Source organism: Cheilinus undulatus, linkage group 22 (assembly GCF_018320785.1).
Source record: "Cheilinus undulatus linkage group 22, ASM1832078v1, whole genome shotgun sequence".
In the NCBI taxonomy this organism is placed as follows: Eukaryota; Metazoa; Chordata; class Actinopteri; order Labriformes; family Labridae; genus Cheilinus; species Cheilinus undulatus.
In genome coordinates this window covers 35,330,313-35,350,029 of record NC_054886.1, presented here as the reverse complement: position 1 = coordinate 35,350,029, position 19,717 = coordinate 35,330,313, and the positions used below count along the sequence as shown (strand labels likewise).

The following is a 19,717-nucleotide window of genomic DNA, read 5'->3' as shown; positions in this document are numbered from 1 at the left end:
TAATAACCCTCCATTATAACAGATTTTTGCCTAATTGACCAAAAAAGGGCTGTAGCACTTCCGCCACATTCAGAGTTAATGCCTTTTTTAAGCTCTTTTCCTGTTTGCTCACAGCCTGGTCTAAAGAACAGATAAATATTTGTCAGAGAGGGTTATCAGGTCAGGAGAGGTGATTCTGGAAAGTGCAAAGCCCTCTTTTCCTCCCTCCTGCTGCCCGTAGACACACCCACGCACTTGTGTGTTTACTGGATATTGCAATTCTGTTTAAAGTTAAAGCACTTTTTAAACCTCTGTTTTTAAAAGGTGCTATACAAATAAAGTTATTAATATTTATTATTGTTACTGGAGGTCACGCTGAGGTCGTTGAGATTTGCAGCTGCTCTGACATGGAAACCCATTCATGAGGCTCCTGCTGCAGTTTTAGTGTTTACATTAATGCCAGCGGAAGAGTTAGGACTCTTCAGCAGAGACCTGGAGACTTTTACAAAGCATCAACCTTAACAGTTGTTAACTCCTCTCTGTGATTTTACCGGTCTTTTGCTTCATGGCTGAGCTGTTCCAAACTCATCCAGGTTCAAATAAAATCACTCACCGCTGGCTATGGAAGATCCAGCAAAGATAAGAATTCACCAACAGTCTTACTGCAAAGATGCCGTCATCACAGAACCACGCTGGAGGTAACTGAGCTCTTCACAGCGACCCATTTAGGATCACAGATGTTTGAGACGGCATGGCTAGGTGATGATTTGATACAACTGTGACCAGGCTTGCACGCAGAATGACCCCAATTCTGCAATTCTGAGACTGGACCCTAATAAACCCAGAGAATGGACCCTGATAAACCCAGAGAATGGACCCTGATAAACCCAGAGAATGGATCCTTATAATCCCAGAGAATGGACCCTGATTAACCCAGAGACTGGAAAAAACAAAAAAGCAATGATGAAATGAATATAACATAAAAATATCGGACCTGCAATACATAAGATCAAAATGGAAATGATTAAAGAACAAAGAATGGACTGATGAAAGAGAATGTTATTTAATCTTTACATAAATAATAAAATAAAGAGAATGGACCCTGATAAAGCAATACAAACGGACCCTGATACACCCAGAGAATGGATGATACATAATAATGGACCCTGATAAACCCAGAGAATGTACATGATACATAGAGAATGTAATAATAATACCCAGAGACTTTTGTTTATTTATCATAGAGAATGGACCCTGATAATTAGAGAATTATTATACACCCAATAATGAAATATGTATAAAATGATTAGACTGGACCCTGATAATAGTCAGAGTAATTATAATATTTATAATCATCATCATCATCATCATCATAATACAACTAATAATTATTAGAATTATAATTGATAATTGATTATAATAACAATAATGATTATAATAATAACCCAAAAATGATATTAATAATAATGATAAGTGGACCCTGATAAACCCAGAGAACGGACCCTGATAAACAATAATTATTATCATCATTATTATTATTATAACTGGAACCCTGATTATAACCCAGAGAATGGACCCTGATAAACCCAGAGAATGGACCCTGATAAACTCAGAGAATGGACCTTGATAAACCCAGAGACTGGACACTGATAAACCCAGAGAATGGACCCTGATACACCCAGAGACTGGACCCTGATAATCCCAGAGAATGGACCCTGATAAACCCAGAGACTGGACCCTAATAAACCCAGAGAATGGACCCTGATAAACCCAGAGAATGGACCCTGATAAACCCAGAGAATGGATCCTTATAATCCCAGAGAATGGACCCTGATTGACCCAGAGACTGGACCCTGATGAACCCAGAGAATGGACCCTGATACACCCAGAGACTGGACCCTGATGAACCCAGAGAATGGACCCTGATACACCCAGAGACTGGACCCTGATGAACCCAGAGAATGGACCCTGATAAACCCAGAGAACGGACCCTGATACACCCAGAGAATGGACCCTGATACACCCAGAGAATGGACCCTGATAAACCCAGAGAATGTACCCTGATACACCCAGAGAATGGACCCTGATAAACCCAGAGACTGGACCCTGATGAACCCAGAGAATGGACCCTGATAAACCCAGAGAATGGACCCTGATAAACCCAGAGAATGGACCCTGATAAACCCAGAGAATGGACCCTGATAACCCAGAGAATGGACCCTGATAAACCCAGAGAATGGACCCTGATAACCCAGAGAATGGACCCTGATAAACCCAGAGAATGGACCCTGATAAACCCAGAGAATGGACCCTGATAAACCCAGAGAATGGACCCTGATAAACCCAGAGAGTGGACCCTGATAAACCCAGAGAACGGACCCTGATAAACCCAGAGAGTGGACCCTGATAAACCCAGAGACTGGACCCTGATAAACCCAGAGAATGGACCCTGATAAACCCAGAGAATGGACCCTGATAAACTCAGAGAATGGACCTTGATAAACCCAGAGACTGGACACTGATAAACCCAGAGAATGGACCCTGATACACCCAGAGACTGGACCCTGATAATCCCAGAGAATGGACCCTGATAAACCCAGAGACTGGACCCTAATAAACCCAGAGAATGGACCCTGATAAACCCAGAGAATGGACCCTGATAAACCCAGAGAATGGACCCTGATAATCCCAGAGAATGGACCCTGATAAACCCAGAGAATGGACCCTGATAAACCCAGAGAATGGACCCTGATAGACCCAGAGAATGGACCCTGATAAACCCAGAGAATGGACCCTGATAAACCCAGAGAATGGACCCTGATAAACCCAGAGAATGGACCCTGATAAACCCAGAGAATGGACCCTGATACACCCAGAGAATGGACCCTGATAAACCCAGAGAATGGACCCTGATAAACCCAGAGAATGGACCCTGATAAACCCAGAGAATGGACCCTGATAAACCCAGAGAATGGACCCTGATAAACCCAGAGAATGGATCCTTATAATCCCAGAGAATGGACCCTGATTGACCCAGAGACTGGACCCTGATGAACCCAGAGAATGGACCCTGATAAACCCAGAGAACGGACCCTGATACACCCAGAGAATGGACCCTGATAAACCCAGAGAATGTACCCTGATACACCCAGAGAATGGACCCTGATAAACCCAGAGACTGGACCCTGATGAACCCAGAGAATGGACCCTGATAAACCCAGAGAATGTACCCTGATACACCCAGAGAATGGACCCTGATAAACCCAGAGACTGGACCCTGATAAACCCAGAGAATGGACCCTGATAAACCCAGAGAATGGACCCTGATAATCCCAGAGACTGGACCCTGATAAACCCAGAGAACGGACCCTGATAAACCCAGAGAGTGGACCCTGATAAACCCAGAGAATGGACCCTGATAAACCCATAGAATGGACCCTGATAAACCCAGAGAATGGACCCTGATAATCCCAGAGAATGGACCCTGATACACTCAGAGAATGGACCCTGATACACCGAGAGACTGGACCCTGATAATCCCAGAGAGTGGACCCTGATAAACCCAGAGAATGGACCCTGATGAACCCAGAGAATGCCCAGGGCCCTGCTTGTGGTAAGAGGTCTGGCTGAAACACCTGGGTTCATAATCAACAGGTGAGCTTGTATCCATATATTTTTGCCCATTCCTCTTTGTGACTGTGTCACCTTAAGGAGCGAGGGATCAGCAGCTGGGGAGGAGTCGTTGAAACTGGCATATAGGATGTCCATGTGATCACCTGGACATTGGTAACATTATAAGCTAGCAAAATGAATGCATTTAAACTTGTTTAAGAAGGTCAGAAGTAGACGCCTTGAAGTCCTTCAGAAAGTATTCAGTGGGAGAGATCAGATCTAGCTGCCAGAACAAACACAGGCTGAACCATCGCCGTCCTTGTCAGGCCAATGATTGCCTAATGATTGAGCAATGATCATATTTGCTTTCTGTCTTAATAAAAGTCCAGTAAGGCTCAAGGGGAACCAGGACTATGAACTAACGGGTCAGCATGGACCTGTGCAAAGCAGCTTTCCTCCTAGGAGCCCTGATCTGCTGTGGTGAGATATTCAGGCATCTCCTCTTATCACTAATATTCCTGCTCTATAGCTGTGCAATCCTAGAAATATGACTGGATGTCCTGGTGACACTCCTGATGATGTTTATCTGATGGGACAGCATTTATAATTTGCGGTTTGTGTGTTTCTGCTGTCAGTGAGTGGAGATGAGGTGGACGGCTTCACCAGAAACAGAGCAGCATGGATCCTCTCAGAGCAGAAGAGGCTCCACAGAGCAGACACTGTAGCTGACTGTGCTGCCAAATGTAACGCTGAAGAGAGCTTCAGGTGCAGGTAAGTGTGACCTCTCACCTCAGAAACCATTAAAAGTTCACAGATCGCCTACCAGCGTCTCCCTGCTGTGTCCACAGAGCCTTCATGTTTGAGGAGATGGATCACGAGTGCTGGATAGCAGCCGGACATACCGCCAAGACTGTCCCTCACAGAGACGGCGTTTCCCTGTACGACAGAGTTGGTGAGTCCTCTGGACGCAGAAATATGGAGTCAGAGTCTGTTCTCTGAGCTCTAGATGTAGAAGTATGCTGACAGAATCTGTTGTCTGAGTTATGGACGTAGAAATATGCTGACAGAATCTGTTCTCTGTGTTCAAGACGTAGAAGTATGCTGATAGAATCTGTTGTCTGATTTATAGATGTAGAAATATGCTAACAGAATCTGTTCTCTGAGCTCTAGAAACTAGCCATTTTTACACAGAGATTCCGCAATAAAGGTGAAAAGGAATGGCCATCGCTGTTCCGCAACAAGCAATTCACACAAAGGTGTAACAGAGCCGTGCACGCCCGAGCTTACACACACACCCCGGCGTCCCATAATCAGATGGCAGCCGCTGTCTGAGGTGCTGCTTTAAATGAAACTCGAAACTCTGGATTTCTCGGTTCAAAACTTTGTATTTTCTAAATGAAATACGCGAAAAATAACATGAACATTCATTTTGATCGATTAGATCTAATAGACTTTTTTCCTCCATGCTTCTGAGTTGGAGGTCTGACTTTAAGCTGTGTCACCGCGCACTATTTACATCGGAGGAGGGAAACTTCAGCGTACCGAGCTCACTTGAACACATCTGGCAACTTTTCAGATGCTGCTGTGAGCAGAGATGTGTCTGCTCTGTCCTTCCTGTACAGAGTGTGATCAGCTCTCTAACCTCCCAGTATCTCCAGTTAATCCACATTATTCTTTGTTTTATCCAGCTGTTGTTTTCTCTGATGAAATGCTGCTCGATTAAACTGCTCTAGTTTTTAAATCTCCCGTTTATGGAGACAGCAGGGCACACTCACCGTTGTGGAATGCCGTGACATCCTTTCAGACTCGTAGTGGAAAAGTCTGTTGTGGCTCTGATACTACCTCTTGATCCGGATCACCCGTGGGGCGACATTGACGCCCTATTGCAGAACGGTCGCTTTCATACAGAACGGCGTTGCATAATGAAAGCATAACAGACACGGAAAAGAGAGGCAGTGTGAAAGTATCTCTAGAAATATGCCGACAGAATCTGTTCTCTGTGCTATAGATGTAGAAATATGCCGACAGAATCTGTTCTCTGTGCTCTAGATGTAGAAATATGCCGACAGAATCTGTTCTCTGTGCTCTAGTTGTAGAAATATGCCAACAGAATCGTTCTCTGAGTTATAGACGTAGAAAAGAATCTGTTCTCTGTGCTCTAGATGTAGAAATATGCCGACAGAATCTGTTCTCTGTGCTCTAGATGTAGAAATATGCCGACAGAATCTGTTCTCTGTGCTCCAGACGTAGAAATATGCCGACAGAATCTGTTCTCTGTGCTCTAGATGTAGAAATATGCTGACAGAATCTGTTCTCTGTGCTCTAGATGTAGAAATATGCTGACAGAATCTGTTCTCTGTGCTCCAGACGTAGAAATATGCCGACAGAATCTGTTCTCTGTGCTCTAGATGTAGAAATATGCCGACAGAATCTGTTCTCTGTGCTCTAGACATAAAACCCATTCTATGAGTTTATCAGGGCCAGACATTTCTGTAGACAGTGTTTTTGTATATTTAATTTCTACCTGTGTGATTATAAATCTGCCAGTGATATTATCATACTCATTGACATTAAATTATAATGTTATAATTTTTAATAATCTTTACATTCAGGTTTTAAAAACATATCTAGCCGTTAAGATTGGAACAAAAAGGTGTGTTTTAGCTCTTAAAAGCAGCGGCACGCTAACAGGAGGAGGCTGGCCTGAAACGGTCCTGGACTCAGGAGAAAGTGGCTTTAATAACATAAACTAAATCAAAGACTGACTCTCTGTGCTCCGTGTCTTACAGAGGAATGTTTGGAGTGCACTGGAGAGACCTACAGAGGAAAAGTCTCCACCACAGAGAGCGGACTCACCTGCCAGCGCTGGGACTCTCAGGAACCACACAAGCATAAGTTCAACACCGGCGTGTAAGAGCACAAAACGACACATCCATTCGACTAACAACAAGTAAACGTTTTTATTAAATCAAACCAATTAAAGATGATTTTTCTCTAGCCGGCTACAGAATAACCTGGAGGAGAACTACTGTAGAAACCCGGACAATGAGCCCCGGCCCTGGTGTTACACCACCGACCCCGACAAGCGCTGGGATTTCTGCCCCATACCCCGCTGCAGTGAGTCCTCTAACACACAACACAGCGGCTAAATGTGCTAACGAGCTACGATGCTAACCACAGCAACGTCTACTTACAGCAGAGCTATGCACACTTTTATTCAAGGACTACCTGTAGACTCTGGATCAGAGACTCAGAGGGACCGTCACTGTTAAAGTAGAGGCTGGTCTGAGAAAGTCATCAGACCCTTTAAGCAGCACACAGGTGCTAAACAGTGGTCAGATCTTTACCTGTAGTTACAGCCTATAGCCTCTTACCGCTTTTCCATTTTATTACCTTCTATCAGACAGGGTAAGACCTCGCCTTCATTAGTCTTTAGTCTTTAGTCAAGAAGCATAAGGGGGATCCAGGGGCCCTGTCAGACTGGGGACCAATAATCATCAAAATCATGGACCCTGGTTAAGTTAAGCTGTGATAACCATATTTAATATTTAACCTGAATAATAAAAGCAACAAAAATAACATTTGTTCTTTCATGCTGTGGTACAGAAGAGCCTCTTTTATTACAGCGGAATGACCCTTTAATGTTAACAATGAGGATGGGCACACTGAACCACACCATCAAGAAGGTAATGTTGGACTTTATAGCTCAGACATGATGAGCACAAAGATCAGGACGCCTGAAAATTACTGAAGACTTTAATGGAACAGGAATGAAAACACGTGGATGGAGACAAACATGGGTGAAAATGTCTGAGAGGCAAAAACGGACAAAAAAATGTTAAAAGAGCCAACAAGGGCCGGCATAGATGTGCAGCAAGTGGTAAGAAAATGGCAAAAATAGATGGAAAGGACAAAAACATGGGCGACAAGGGGCAAAAGAGATGAATACGAGCAGCTATAATGTGGCAAATACTGGTTATAATAAAAAAAAAAGTGGAAAATTTGACAAAAAACAACAATGAAACGGTTGAAAAGCAGCAAAAATGGGCCAAAGAGGCTGAAGGAAGAGGCAAAAAGTGTTTTAGAGGAGCAACAATCTCCCCGAGTGGCAAAAATGGCGAGGGACCTGGATGCATTGGAGGACCTCCACCTCACACCAGAAGTCGAACGAGCGCCGCCATATCTCATCTTCTAATACCAGAAGTCACTTGAACTGAACGTCTTCTTCATTTTTTTCTTCGTGCATCGCCGCAATGTAAATAGAGACAAGTCGCTACATCATTCAATACAGTAGACAAGGACTGTTCATGTTTTCAGAATAAAAAGCTCAAATGACGATTTTAATGAATCATCTAATAAATGATCTATATTAAAATAATAACTGATAGTGAAATATAAGTTCATATAAATAAGTCGTAAATCGTTTTTCATGCAGACGGTCCATTTTGGTGGAAGTTGTCCAGCACAATAAACGCTGAACTGGAAGTACTTCACATACGCGTGAAAAAGGCCTTGTTGTGAAATTTATCAAACTATACATTGATATATACATTGTTTCAAAATAAAAAAATATCTATACATATATGAAACTGTATTATATATAAAATTACTTTATTTTAAATCATGGAGTTCATCTTTTCATTTAACTGAGAAAATACAAGAAGGCTGATTCTGCTTTAATGTTTCACCATCAGTTATTATTTTAACATGGATCATTTATTATAAATGATTCATTTAAATCCATGTAATCTCGTCATTTGTGCTTTTTATTCTGAAATCTTGTACAGTCCTTGGCTACTGTATTGAATGATGTAGCGACTTGCCTCTGGCAACATGGCGGCGACACCGACGTCCGGCCAGTCAGCCTCCTGTCACATATTGTGTCTGTGCTCAGTAATACGTGAATTTGGATCATAAATCGATCCATTAAAATAAATGTAACATTATCGCTGTGCTTGTTAACCCAAAAACTTGATAATTTTTCGTCTACTTGTATTTCCTTACTTGGAGGACCTGCCTCTATCAATATGGCGGCGAAGTACGGAGAAAACAGCAAAGAAGACATTCAGTTTAAGTGACTTCTGGTACAAGAAGACGAGATATGGCGGCGATATTCCGACTTCTGGTGTGAAGTGCAGGTCCTCCGATGCGTCCAGGTTCTCTTGAAAATAAGGAATAAAAGACGCAAAAACATGCGAAATGGGTAAAAAGTGGCACGAAAGTAGCAAGGAATGGAAAAAACCTGCAAAACAAGGGAAAAAGGGTTAGAGTCGCAAACAAAGTGGCAAGAATGGACAAAAAGTGGCAAAAAACAGGCAAAATGGGGGAAAAACAGGGGAGCAGGTGGCCTAGTGGTTAAAGGTGCTCCCCATCTAAGCGGGCGGTCCGGGTTCGAATCCGGCCTGAGGCCCTTTACCGCATGTCTCTCCCCCACTCTTGACCCTGTTTCCGACTCTATCCACTGTCCTCTCCTATCTAATAAATGCACAAAAATAAATCTTAAAAATAAAAAAAAATGGGGAAAAATAAAAAAAAAGAAGAAGTGACTTTGAAGGGTAACAAGAGGCAAAAATTGTCAGAAACAGCAAAAATAAGTCAAAAGCTGCAAAAATTGGTTCTTAGGTGGCAAACATGTTACAAACTGGAAGCTGCAAAATAATAATTTATATGACAAAAAATAGGCAAAGAGTGGCAAATGTTGGTTATAATCACAAAAACGTGGAAAATGGGCAATAAATGGCAAAAAAGGTGAAAGCAGTAAAACAAGTGGCGAAAAAGGTTCAAGCAGAAATGGCTAAACAGTGGCATAAATGTTGCAAATTGGGCAAAAGACACAAAATAATGGTTAAAATTTGGCTGGAATGTAGAAATTTGGTCAAAAAACAGGCAAAAGTTGGCCACAGTCACAAAAAATATGGGAAAAATGGATAAATAGTGGAACGCAGCAAAACCGGGGTAAAGAAGAGGCAAAACAGGAAAAAGCTGCAAATTTAACAAATTCATCAAAAATGGTTAATGTGGCAAAAATGTTGTAGAGCTGTGAAAATGGGGAAAAAGTGATTACAAGTGGCAAAAAAAAGGCAAGAATGAGCAACAAGTGGCACAGAAGGTGCAAAAACAGTAAAAATGTGTGTGGGGGGGTTAAAGTCAACAAAAGGAGTGGCAGAAATTAACAAAAACATGGCAATAAAATGGAGAAAAGGTACAAAAAGAAGCAGCAGTAATGGGCCACACGTGGCGAAAAGGACAGAAAGGGTTAAAAGTGACTAAAACATGGCAGTAAATGGCAACAAGTGGCAAGAAATGGTTGAAAGAGGTCGTATTCTCTGTTTTTTCTGGCCCGGACGATTCTGTGGACAAGCCTGCAACAAAGCTGGAACTGAAGAATTTAACGTGAAAAACAACGAGAAAGTTCACATTTAAAATCAGTCGAGTCTTGAAGGCTCCTGTTTGTTGTCTGAGTTTTAACAAACCCTTCCATCTCTAGCCAGGGAACCTCCCGCCATCGTCCCAGAGTTGACCTGTGCCACAGGAAGTGGTAAAGCTTACAGAGGCACCATAGACGTGACAGAGTCTGGAAAAACATGCCAGAGATGGTCTGACCAGACGCCGCACGAACACAGACGCACATCTGAGAACTACCCCTGCAAGTAAGAGCCACTGGAACACAAAAACTCAGATTTTCACAGAGAAAGAAGCAATTTAGTGGAGGTTTGAAATGTTGGTTACTGTGCAGCCTGTCCTTCTGATTGATTTAATCAGAGCCGAGAACTGAGGGCAAACATGCTCACCAAACTTGGCAGCTGCATCAGGTGATATTTTATTAGTCTCCAACATGAGCATGAAAAACTGACTCCTCTTAACTCCATGAGGACATACCGCCCTCTTCACCAGCCCCCTTGTTCTGGTCTTGTTTCTAGGCTTAAAGAGTGAAACCAAACCCCTGCAGCTTTTGTGAAGAACTAGAAAAGACCACGTAGAGAGGCATCACTTCAGCTCTTTTATAGAACTCAAAGGGTTTGGCTGTGATGGTTTGTCGTATTTGGATGTCTCGCCATTAGACAGGAAGTGTTCCATTACTATACAGGCTCCAAACTTTTCCCCCTGCTGTTGTGTTGCTGACTGCAGGGGCCTAGATAAGAACTACTGCCGTAATCCTGGCAATGACGAGAGGCCCTGGTGTTACACCACAGACCCTGAGACTCGCTGGGAGTACTGCAGTGTGCCGAGCTGTGGACCTGAACCAGGTATGATCCGGATCATTCCACCATCTGCCGAGATTTTCTTCTCCATCACTTTCACTCTGGGAATCTCTTTGGGCCAATCAGATGTCCTGGTTGGATTAAACAGTTGTAAGATTAGAAAGGTTTTTTTCATCCTTGCAGAAATGAGCAGGTGTAGGAGGAGCTACCTGAGTCGGTGACGTTGGGATTGTTTGTTGTAGAAATGATTTAGAAATAACAAAGAGGGAGTGTCATGTCAGTCTTCATTTAAATGACTGTGACACTTATTTTCCCAAAGTTTTCCCTCTCCACAGCGGTAATTGTGAAATAAAATGTTAATATTATGGCATTTCTAAATATGCTTGTGTTTCTTCTCTTACAGAGGAATGTTTCGAGTGCACTGGTGAGAGCTACAGAGGGAAACTCTCCACCACAGAGAGCGGACTCAGCTGCCAACGCTGGGACGTCCAGGAGCCACACAACCATGACTACGACCCCAGCAGGTACGACCGAGAAACGACACAGCAATTTAACAACCGAGAGCAGAAATACAACACTTAGGACAGCAGAGTTTAAATAGTCAGCATTAAAAACTGGTCTTCATTTAAAATTAAACTTCTAAAGAAGAAATGAGAATACAGAAGCAAAGAAAGGCACCATCAGGAGATAAACTAACTTTATTACTGAGTTTGTTTTCATAGGAAGATTTTTGTCTTGAAAAATGTTGATATTCCAATATTTTTTCTAGATGGGCCTGTAGTTTACTATGTACAAATTTGTTTCCTATTAATTTATTCAGGACAAAAAATGCCTGGTGTTAAAAAAACATTCAGCAAAAAATTATTTTGAAAAAGAATCCCAATTTTTTAGGACTTCTGTTAACAAACTACAGTCCTGATTAAAACAAGGGTTTTTTTTTAAATCACAAACAGTGAGTTATTTTGTACATTTCACATTTAAATACAAGTAACTTTCTTTTGAATTTTGTAGAAATAAATCACGTTTGTAATTTTTTTTTCTTTCATGAAAATAAATAAAAACAAATGTTAGGTTTGTTTATTATTTCTAGCAGAGGCCTGGAAATTTTAAAGATTAGCAACAAAATTGATTATGATACATGATAAATAAACAAATATATAAATAAATATATAAATACTTACATAAATAAATACATAAATATATAAATTAATAAATACATGAATTAATAAAAACATAAATAAGTACATAAATAAATACATATATAAATAAATAAATTAATTAATAAATACATAACTTAATAAATACATAAATAAGTAAATAAATAAATACATATATAAATAAATACATAAATAAATAGATCAAATAAATACATAAATAAGTAAATAAATATATACATGAATAATGCATCAAAATGCCCCCAAGCCACCTGGCTTTTTTTTTTTTTTTCAGTAAATGACTCTTTATAGGATTTTCCCCTTTCTAAACAAGGATGAATTCTTGTAAACAAAAAAAAAACAAACAAACTGGCATTTAAAGGGTTTTCCTTTGACATGATCTCTAGTCATCCAGTGGAGTTTCTGGAGGAGAACTACTGTAGAAACCCCAGCGGTGACCCCCGACCCTGGTGTTACACCACCGACCCGGAGATGCGATGGGAATACTGCACTTTACCCAGCTGCAGTAAGTCTCTAACATATTTACTCATTTCTAAACGTCCATCAGTCAGACTCAGGAGCTGATCATTCAATCATGGATAGAACTAAAGATGAGACTGTCTTTGCTTTGGTTGCCGGTGCAGAAACTTTTTCCACTGAGGGCCACATACAGAACATTTAAGGATGGTGGGGCCACTCTCATATACCTTCCCTTTATGATACCAAAGTTAGTTAATCCAGTCCGATTTAGGTAAAGATGCACTAAGTGATCCGATATATTTAAAGTTTAAGTCAAAGAAAAGGTTCATTAATGAACTGTTGTGTCAAAATGTTTGTTTACAGAACGAGTCCAGAAGCATTGCCTAGTGCTAAAACTAAAACACGCTAATCCAAGTAGATTCATTCCGTCTTCACAGCTATCATTTTTGCTGTGTTTTCTAATTGAGAATAGTTTTGTGTTACCATCCCGGATGAGCCCCCAAGGTCACACAAAACTGTGATGAAATATACTCGACAGTAAAGCATGAGCTTCATCTTCTAATGTCCGCTATTTTTCTTTTATGTTTTAGAATTTGCTACAGGCCAATAAAAAATGGGCCGAGGGCCATAGTTTGGACACCCCTGACTTACAGCTTCATACCCACCCATGTCTTATTCCGTAACTTTCCTGATTACTTTTCAGGAAGTAGACTCGACCTCAGCATTCCTCAGTTGTCATTAGTCCTTAGACTCCCCAGAATAACAAAGACACAAAAGTCAAATAAAAAGCTTGTGTTATGAGTGCTGCTGTTCTTCTTCACTCAGCTACAGAACCTCCTGCCTTCAACAAAGAGTTGACCTGTACCACTGGTGTTGGCGAGGCTTACAGAGGCACGATGGCTGTGACCGAGTCCGGAAAAACGTGCCAGAGATGGTCCGATCAGGCGCCGCACAGACATGACCGCACTCCTGACAAATTCCCCTGCAAGTAAGATCCGCCGGAACACAGCGGTGTTGATTTACCATGAAAGACGAGGCAGTGGAGTTGACAAAAGAAATATCCACCACAGCCCTCTCTTTTGACTTTTTCAGTTAGTCGTTTGATGGCAGAGAGACAAAGAATAGTAGAAGAAGGTGGTCATCTTACTGAGCAGAATTTAAGATGGCCACACTCAGCAAGATGTGCTGAATTTGGCCAGATTCTCGCCATACCACCAGAGTTAGCAAAGGAACAACTCTCTGATGGTGGCGCTATGACCAGTATTTTATAAAACAGACACGTTAAGAAGTGCTCTGTTATCAAACTAGTACAGTCTGAGGCTGACTGTGCCCTGTATGTTTCAATAAAGAGTAACTTCCTGTTACATGGCGAGAAATCAAACTTTAATGAGCCGCCACATCCCCTTTAGTCTCCATATGAGCTGAACGATGTTTTTCACATCTCATCAGAGTGAGTAAAGGCTTCATTATCTGACTGTTTTAAAGATGACCTCATTAGATTATCTATATGGGTTTTAAAGGCACGGATTGATGAGGATAAATAAACCTTTTTTATATTCTTGTTTTGTCAAAAACAAGTATGTTTATACCTACTGTACTTATTGCTGGGGATGTTCCAATACCATTTTTTCATTCCTGATATATTCCGATACCAAGGTGTTGCTAGTACAGATCTGATACCAGTGAGAACTTTCTGGACTGACTGTGCAGACTAGTAAATTATTTTAGACCTATATTTGACACACACCAAAGGCTTTTTTTATCCCATAATTTTTATCTCATAATAACGACATTTTATCCCGTAATTCTGATGTTTTATCTCATTATTATGACTTTTATATGGAAATTATGAAATAAAGTATGGAAGCCAATTTCTGCCACTTTAAAAAGAAAAATGTGGAAGTTATGCAATAAAAAAAGAGAACCCTAAGTCAAAATTATCTCATAATTATGAATTTTTATCCCATAATTATGACTTTTTATCTCATAATTATGAATTTTTATCCTATAATTATGAATTTGTATCTCATAATTATGAATTTTTATCCCATAATTATGACTTTTTACCCCATGATTATGATGTTTTATCTCAATATTGGGATGTTTTTTAATGGGAGCCCATTTCTGCCAAATAAAAAAAATTATGAAAGTAAGGAAATTCTTTAAAAACAACACCCTAAGTCAAAATTATGAGATAAAATTATCTCATGAACTATGAAATTTTATCTCATAATTTTTATCTCATAATTATGGCACTTTATCTCATTATTATGACTTTTATATGGAAGCCCATTTCCTCCAAATAATAAAAATGTGAAGGTAAGGCAATTCTTGAAAAAAATGATTTAAGTCATGATTATGACTTAAAAGTATGGAAGCCCAATAGTGCCACTTATAAAAGAAAAATGTGCAGTTAGGCAATTTAAAGAACAGGAGAATCCAAAGTCATTATTATGATAAAATGTCAAAAATACAAGATAGAAAGTTAATATTGACACATCTCCATTATTATGACTATTTTTTTGATATGTATGAATTTTTTCCCATAATTATGACTTTTTTATGGAAGCCCATTTCTGCCAAATAAAAAAAATCTGAAAGGTAATTCTTGAAAAAAAATCTCAAGTCATAATTATGAGATAAAAAGTCAAAATTATGAGATAAAAAGTCATAGTTATGAGATAAAAAGTATGGAAGCCCATTTCTAAAAAAGAAAAATGTGGAAGTTAGGCAGTTTCAAAAAGAGAATTCTAAGTCAAAATTATGAGATAAAAATTTGGAATTATAGCGTTTTATCTCTCAATTTTATCTCATAGTTATGACTTTTTATGTCATTGTTATAACTTTTTAATGGTAATCTTAAATTATATTTATGACATAAAAAGTTGAAATTACAAGATAGAAAGTTGAAATTATGAGTTTAAAAAATAATAATAATGAGATAAAAAGTCAAAATTATGAGATAGAAAGCACTGAAGACTATTTCCACCACTTAAAAAGAAAAATGTGGAAGGTAGACAGTTTAAAAAGAAATCTCATAGTTATTTCTTAGGATTCTTTTTTTCAAGAATTGCCTTACTTTCACATTTTTTCTTTATTATTTTGTGGAATTGGGCTTCCATATAGATTGAGAGCCAGCTTCTCTTCTGGAAATAAAAAGTATTAAAACTAAAAGCATAATCCTGTCCAAGTTTAACATTCGTTTTTGCCTTCGTTCATCCCTGCTGCTGTGTTTCTGATTGTCAGAGGCCTTGAGCACAACTACTGCCGTAACCCTGACAAAGAGAGGGGACCCTGGTGTTACACCACGGACCCTGAGACTCGCTGGGAGTACTGCAATGTGCCGAGCTGTGGACCTGACTCAGGTAGGACCCCGGCCGTTTTTGATGATGATAACATTATCAGCTGGGATGTTCAAAAACTCCTCATGAAGACGGCTATCCTGACATTTAGGTGAAGTGCACAAGTCAAGTAAACGAGTGTGTTTCTTCCCTCAAAGAGGAATGCATGGAGTGTAACGGTGAGAACTACAGAGGAAAAGTCTCCACCACAGAGAGCGGCTACACCTGCCAGAGCTGGGCCTCCCAGGAGCCACACAAGCATGGTTACAACGCCAGCGGGTAAAACCACCAACCAGCAAGTTTAACAAACACCCAGCAATATCAAATCTTTTTAAATACAAGAAAAATAATATAGTTTCCCCTTCACGTTATCTCTAGTTGTCTTCAGAGGATTCTTGAGGCGAACTACTGTAGAAATCCAAGTGGTGAGTCCCGGCCCTGGTGTTATACCACCAATCCCCAGAAAAGATGGGAGTTCTGCACTATACCCCGCTGCAGTAAGTCCTCGAACATATTTGCTCATATATCAGACTTTAATGCCTCCTATTTCACCATTTCATCTGCCAAAAACCTCCATCAGTCAGACAGGAGCTGATGATTCAGTGAGCTACTGCAGTGGTCAGGTCAAACATGCAGGTCATACCTGGTCTTACCAGTAGGTGGTGCTGTGACTGATAGCTTATGTTGCTATAAAGATGTGTAAAGTAGCGCTGTGTTATCACTCAAGTAAAGTCTGAGGCAGTTTGTACCCTGTATGTTTACATACAGGGTACTAACTTCCTGTTACATGGCAGGAAATCAAACTTAGATGAACTGCCACACCCATGCCCCTTTAGTCTTGTTCATAAGAGGAATGACATTTTTCTACATCCTACTAAAGTCAGAAAAGGCTCAGTTATCTGATGGTGGTGCTATGACTAATATTTTATGATGCTTTAAATCAGGAAAGCCTGCGATTGGCTGGCGACCAGACCAGGGTGTACCCCGCCTCTCACCCAATGACAGCTGTGATAGGCTCCAGCCCCCCCACCACCCCAAGCAGGTTAACTGGTACAGAAAATCAATGGATATGTTAGGAAGTGGTCTGTTATCACACAAGTACATTTTGAGGCAGTTTGTATGCTGTGTGTTTGAATAACAGTAACTTCCTGTTAAATGGCGAGCTTCCAGAGTGTTGTACATGAGCTGAATGACTTTCTTTCCTTCAAAGTCTTTTGCAGTGGTTCAAAGAATTTTACCTGGGTTTGGATTCATCTTTTTAGGAGTAATCCCAGAACAAGGCCTGGAAGAGTCCGGTTTTAAAGGTCTCATATTTGACCCCATTAAGACAAGTTTACGCTGGTCTCAGAAACAAGCACACCTCCAGTATTAGAGCTCTGCATGTCTATAAACCCCACTGCCTATACTATACTGTCTATCCCGCTGAGTTTGCAGGGAGCACTAAACCAATTTTCAAGTAGTTCTCATGAATGATCTTGGAGGAATTAGTCCTAAAAGGACCAATGAAAATGGCTCATTTATCCATTTTTATCCACAAACAACAGAAAATAAAAGCCGTCCTGTTGAGTTGGTGGTATGGGTATAGTCTCTTTTCGTAGGTCCTGGGACGATGCATACGCCTGCCAAGGTTCATAATCCGCATCACTGAGCCATTAAGCCGCGCCCACCTACATATTTCATATCAGTCATCTCTTGTACCTTCTTCTGTCAACTTTCATGGTTATTACCAAAGCTCCTGCAGAACAACTTCTTGTTTCATGGCGAAAAAAAACCCAGCATGGCCGCTCTGTAGGAGGTAGAGTCATGGATTTCATCATGCCGGCTGGTAAATTTGAGTAGGAGTTGATGAACGGGATGAGACTTGTGGGTAATAATAAAGAAGCAGTAACTTCCTGTTACTAGTAGGTGGTGCTGTTACTAGAAATGTCAAACATACATAGATGGTTCTAGGCTGGTATGATGATCAGGCACATGAGGAAATGTGAACACGTGTGTTGACATTAATTCTGACTCTTCTTCACTTGTTTTTTCTCACTCCATCTCACTTCCTGTTCCAGAATCTGAACTTCCTCCTGTGGACACAGAGTTGACCTGTATAACAGGTACTGGTAAAGCTTACAGAGGCACAGTCGCTGTGACGGCATCGGGAAAAACGTGCCAGAGATGGTGGGATCAGGCGCCGCACAAACATGACCGCACACCAGAGAACTACCCCTGCACGTAAGAGCCAGTGGACCACAGAAACACGGGTTTTTACATGAAAACACGCTGACACATTCAGAAGCATGTTTCTATATCATTTTCTTACTATTATTCTTAAATCTAGCAGTAATGTAATCCTTCTCATATCACTGATGTTTGTGGTTCATCAGAATCTACTAGATTATTTTCTAACTGACTGGCAGCACTAATTGAAACTGAATTAGTTTAAATCCTAAAAGGTTGCATTCATCATGTTCTCCTGAATTCATGGCTGCTTCTGTGTGTTTTCTCATCAGTGGTCTAGGTGAAAACTTCTGTCGTAATCCTGACAATGCCAAGAAGCCCTGGTGTTACACCACCGACCCCGGCACTCGCTGGGAGTACTGCAGTGTGCCCACATGTGAACCTGACCCAGGTATGGTGCTGATCCTCCATAATGGGGATGTCATAGACCGGTCTGGTCTTTGGGACCTGTGATGACTTCAGTGGATCCAGCTGAACCTGAACGGGTCCTCACTAAAATTTTTGTCCCCTGCATTCATGACTGAGTTGGTTTTACTCTCTTCCTGCAGATGTTGACTTTACAGGCGATGGAGGAGACTGCTACGAGGGTGACGGGTCCACATATCGGGGCAATAAATCAGAGACCATCAGTGGCAGAACCTGTCAGGCCTGGAGCTCCATGAGTCCTCACAGCCACAAGACCTCCCCAGAGAAATACCCCAAAGCGTGAGCATCAAATAAAGCCCTTCTTGTTTTAAATCCACCCTGACCACACATCTTAGTAAGGAGTAAATGTTCAAGGAATCAGACTAGTTGAATGTTTAACCCATTCTTGCCACATCTTGACAATTTCACAGCATTTTGCCCATTTTCTCTCATTTTTTGCAACTTATAACCATTTTTATCCACTTTTAACACTTAATATTGTTATTTTTCATCCATTTCTGGCTGCTTTATTCCACTTTAACCCATTCTTGTTGGCCTCCATCATCTATTCTGGCTGCTTTATTCCACTTTTACCCATTCTTGCGGGCCTCAATCATCCAGTAAAGGTCATTTCTTGTTCAAATATTCAAACACAGTTTTGCAGCCCTACTAATTTTGTGACAACCAACTCTCTCAGTCAGATCTTGTATTTAAAGGTGAACCCTACAGTGATAAACTGTCAGTGAGTTTCATTGCTGATTCTCTCACCTATGAGAAAAGTAGAGTTTCATCATGAATGTACAAATATAGAATTCTCAGCTGTCAGAGTAAAAACCCTGCAGTGTTGATTTTTCAGTGCTTTCCTACCTGCTGTCCTAAAACTCCTGCTGTGGTCTCTTTTCAGGGACCTCAGGGAGAATCTGTGCAGGAACCCTGATGGTGACGTGGCCCCCTGGTGTTTGACTACAGACCCTGAAGTCTTCTATGAGTACTGCAAGCTGAAGAAATGCTCCTTCTTAAAATAATGACAAAGAAGACTGAGGATAGAAGAAGACTGAGTCTGGAATACGTGTAGTCCAGCTTTCATCCAGCCCCGGTCTCCTGGGTCTCTCATGGCCGCGCTCATTCCCACCTGCTTTAGCTAACCTTTATGTACAGTGCATGTCAGTGATTTGGTTCTTTAATAAATGTAGCTAAATGTAGATGAAAGAATAAAGACAGCAACACTGTACGGTGGGTAAGGAGAACTCTGGAAAACTAGCTACTCTTCTTACTTTCTCTCAAATAAAAGCATCAAAAATAAACCATTCCTGATTCA

The 19,717-nt window shown here is 40.8% G+C and overlaps 1 protein-coding gene and 1 long non-coding RNA gene across 3 annotated transcripts in view; one reads left to right on the top strand and one right to left on the bottom strand.

The window, feature by feature from the left end:
- LOC121504415 overlaps window positions 1-4,540 on the bottom strand; it is a 16,606-nt gene extending 12,066 nt beyond the window's left edge. Inside the window, exon 1 of the long non-coding RNA XR_005991458.1 lies at window positions 4,415-4,540. This is a non-coding gene — a long non-coding RNA (uncharacterized LOC121504415). The remainder of the gene's footprint in view (window positions 1-4,414) is intronic.
- The window catches only part of LOC121504396 (apolipoprotein(a)-like), a 23,955-nt gene extending 4,238 nt beyond the window's left edge, over window positions 1-19,717 (top strand). The window contains exons 2-18 of one of the 2 annotated variants that reach the window (XM_041779114.1): window positions 3,976-4,071; window positions 4,227-4,362; window positions 4,440-4,543; window positions 6,381-6,501; window positions 6,590-6,708; window positions 10,079-10,241; window positions 10,720-10,838; window positions 11,197-11,317; window positions 12,355-12,473; window positions 13,253-13,415; window positions 15,674-15,792; window positions 15,927-16,047; window positions 16,147-16,265; window positions 17,826-17,988; window positions 18,267-18,385; window positions 18,543-18,699; window positions 19,304-19,717. In XM_041779114.1, the coding sequence (XP_041635048.1) occupies window positions 4,023-4,071; window positions 4,227-4,362; window positions 4,440-4,543; window positions 6,381-6,501; window positions 6,590-6,708; window positions 10,079-10,241; window positions 10,720-10,838; window positions 11,197-11,317; window positions 12,355-12,473; window positions 13,253-13,415; window positions 15,674-15,792; window positions 15,927-16,047; window positions 16,147-16,265; window positions 17,826-17,988; window positions 18,267-18,385; window positions 18,543-18,699; window positions 19,304-19,424 (2,133 nt within the window). In that variant the 5' untranslated portion in view covers window positions 3,976-4,022 and the 3' untranslated portion in view covers window positions 19,425-19,717. Of the gene's footprint in view, window positions 1-3,502; window positions 4,072-4,226; window positions 4,363-4,439; window positions 4,544-6,380; window positions 6,502-6,589; window positions 6,709-10,078; window positions 10,242-10,719; window positions 10,839-11,196; window positions 11,318-12,354; window positions 12,474-13,252; window positions 13,416-15,673; window positions 15,793-15,926; window positions 16,048-16,146; window positions 16,266-17,825; window positions 17,989-18,266; window positions 18,386-18,542; window positions 18,700-19,303 lie in introns of those variants that run through there. The other variant, XM_041779113.1, reaches the window with a different exon arrangement.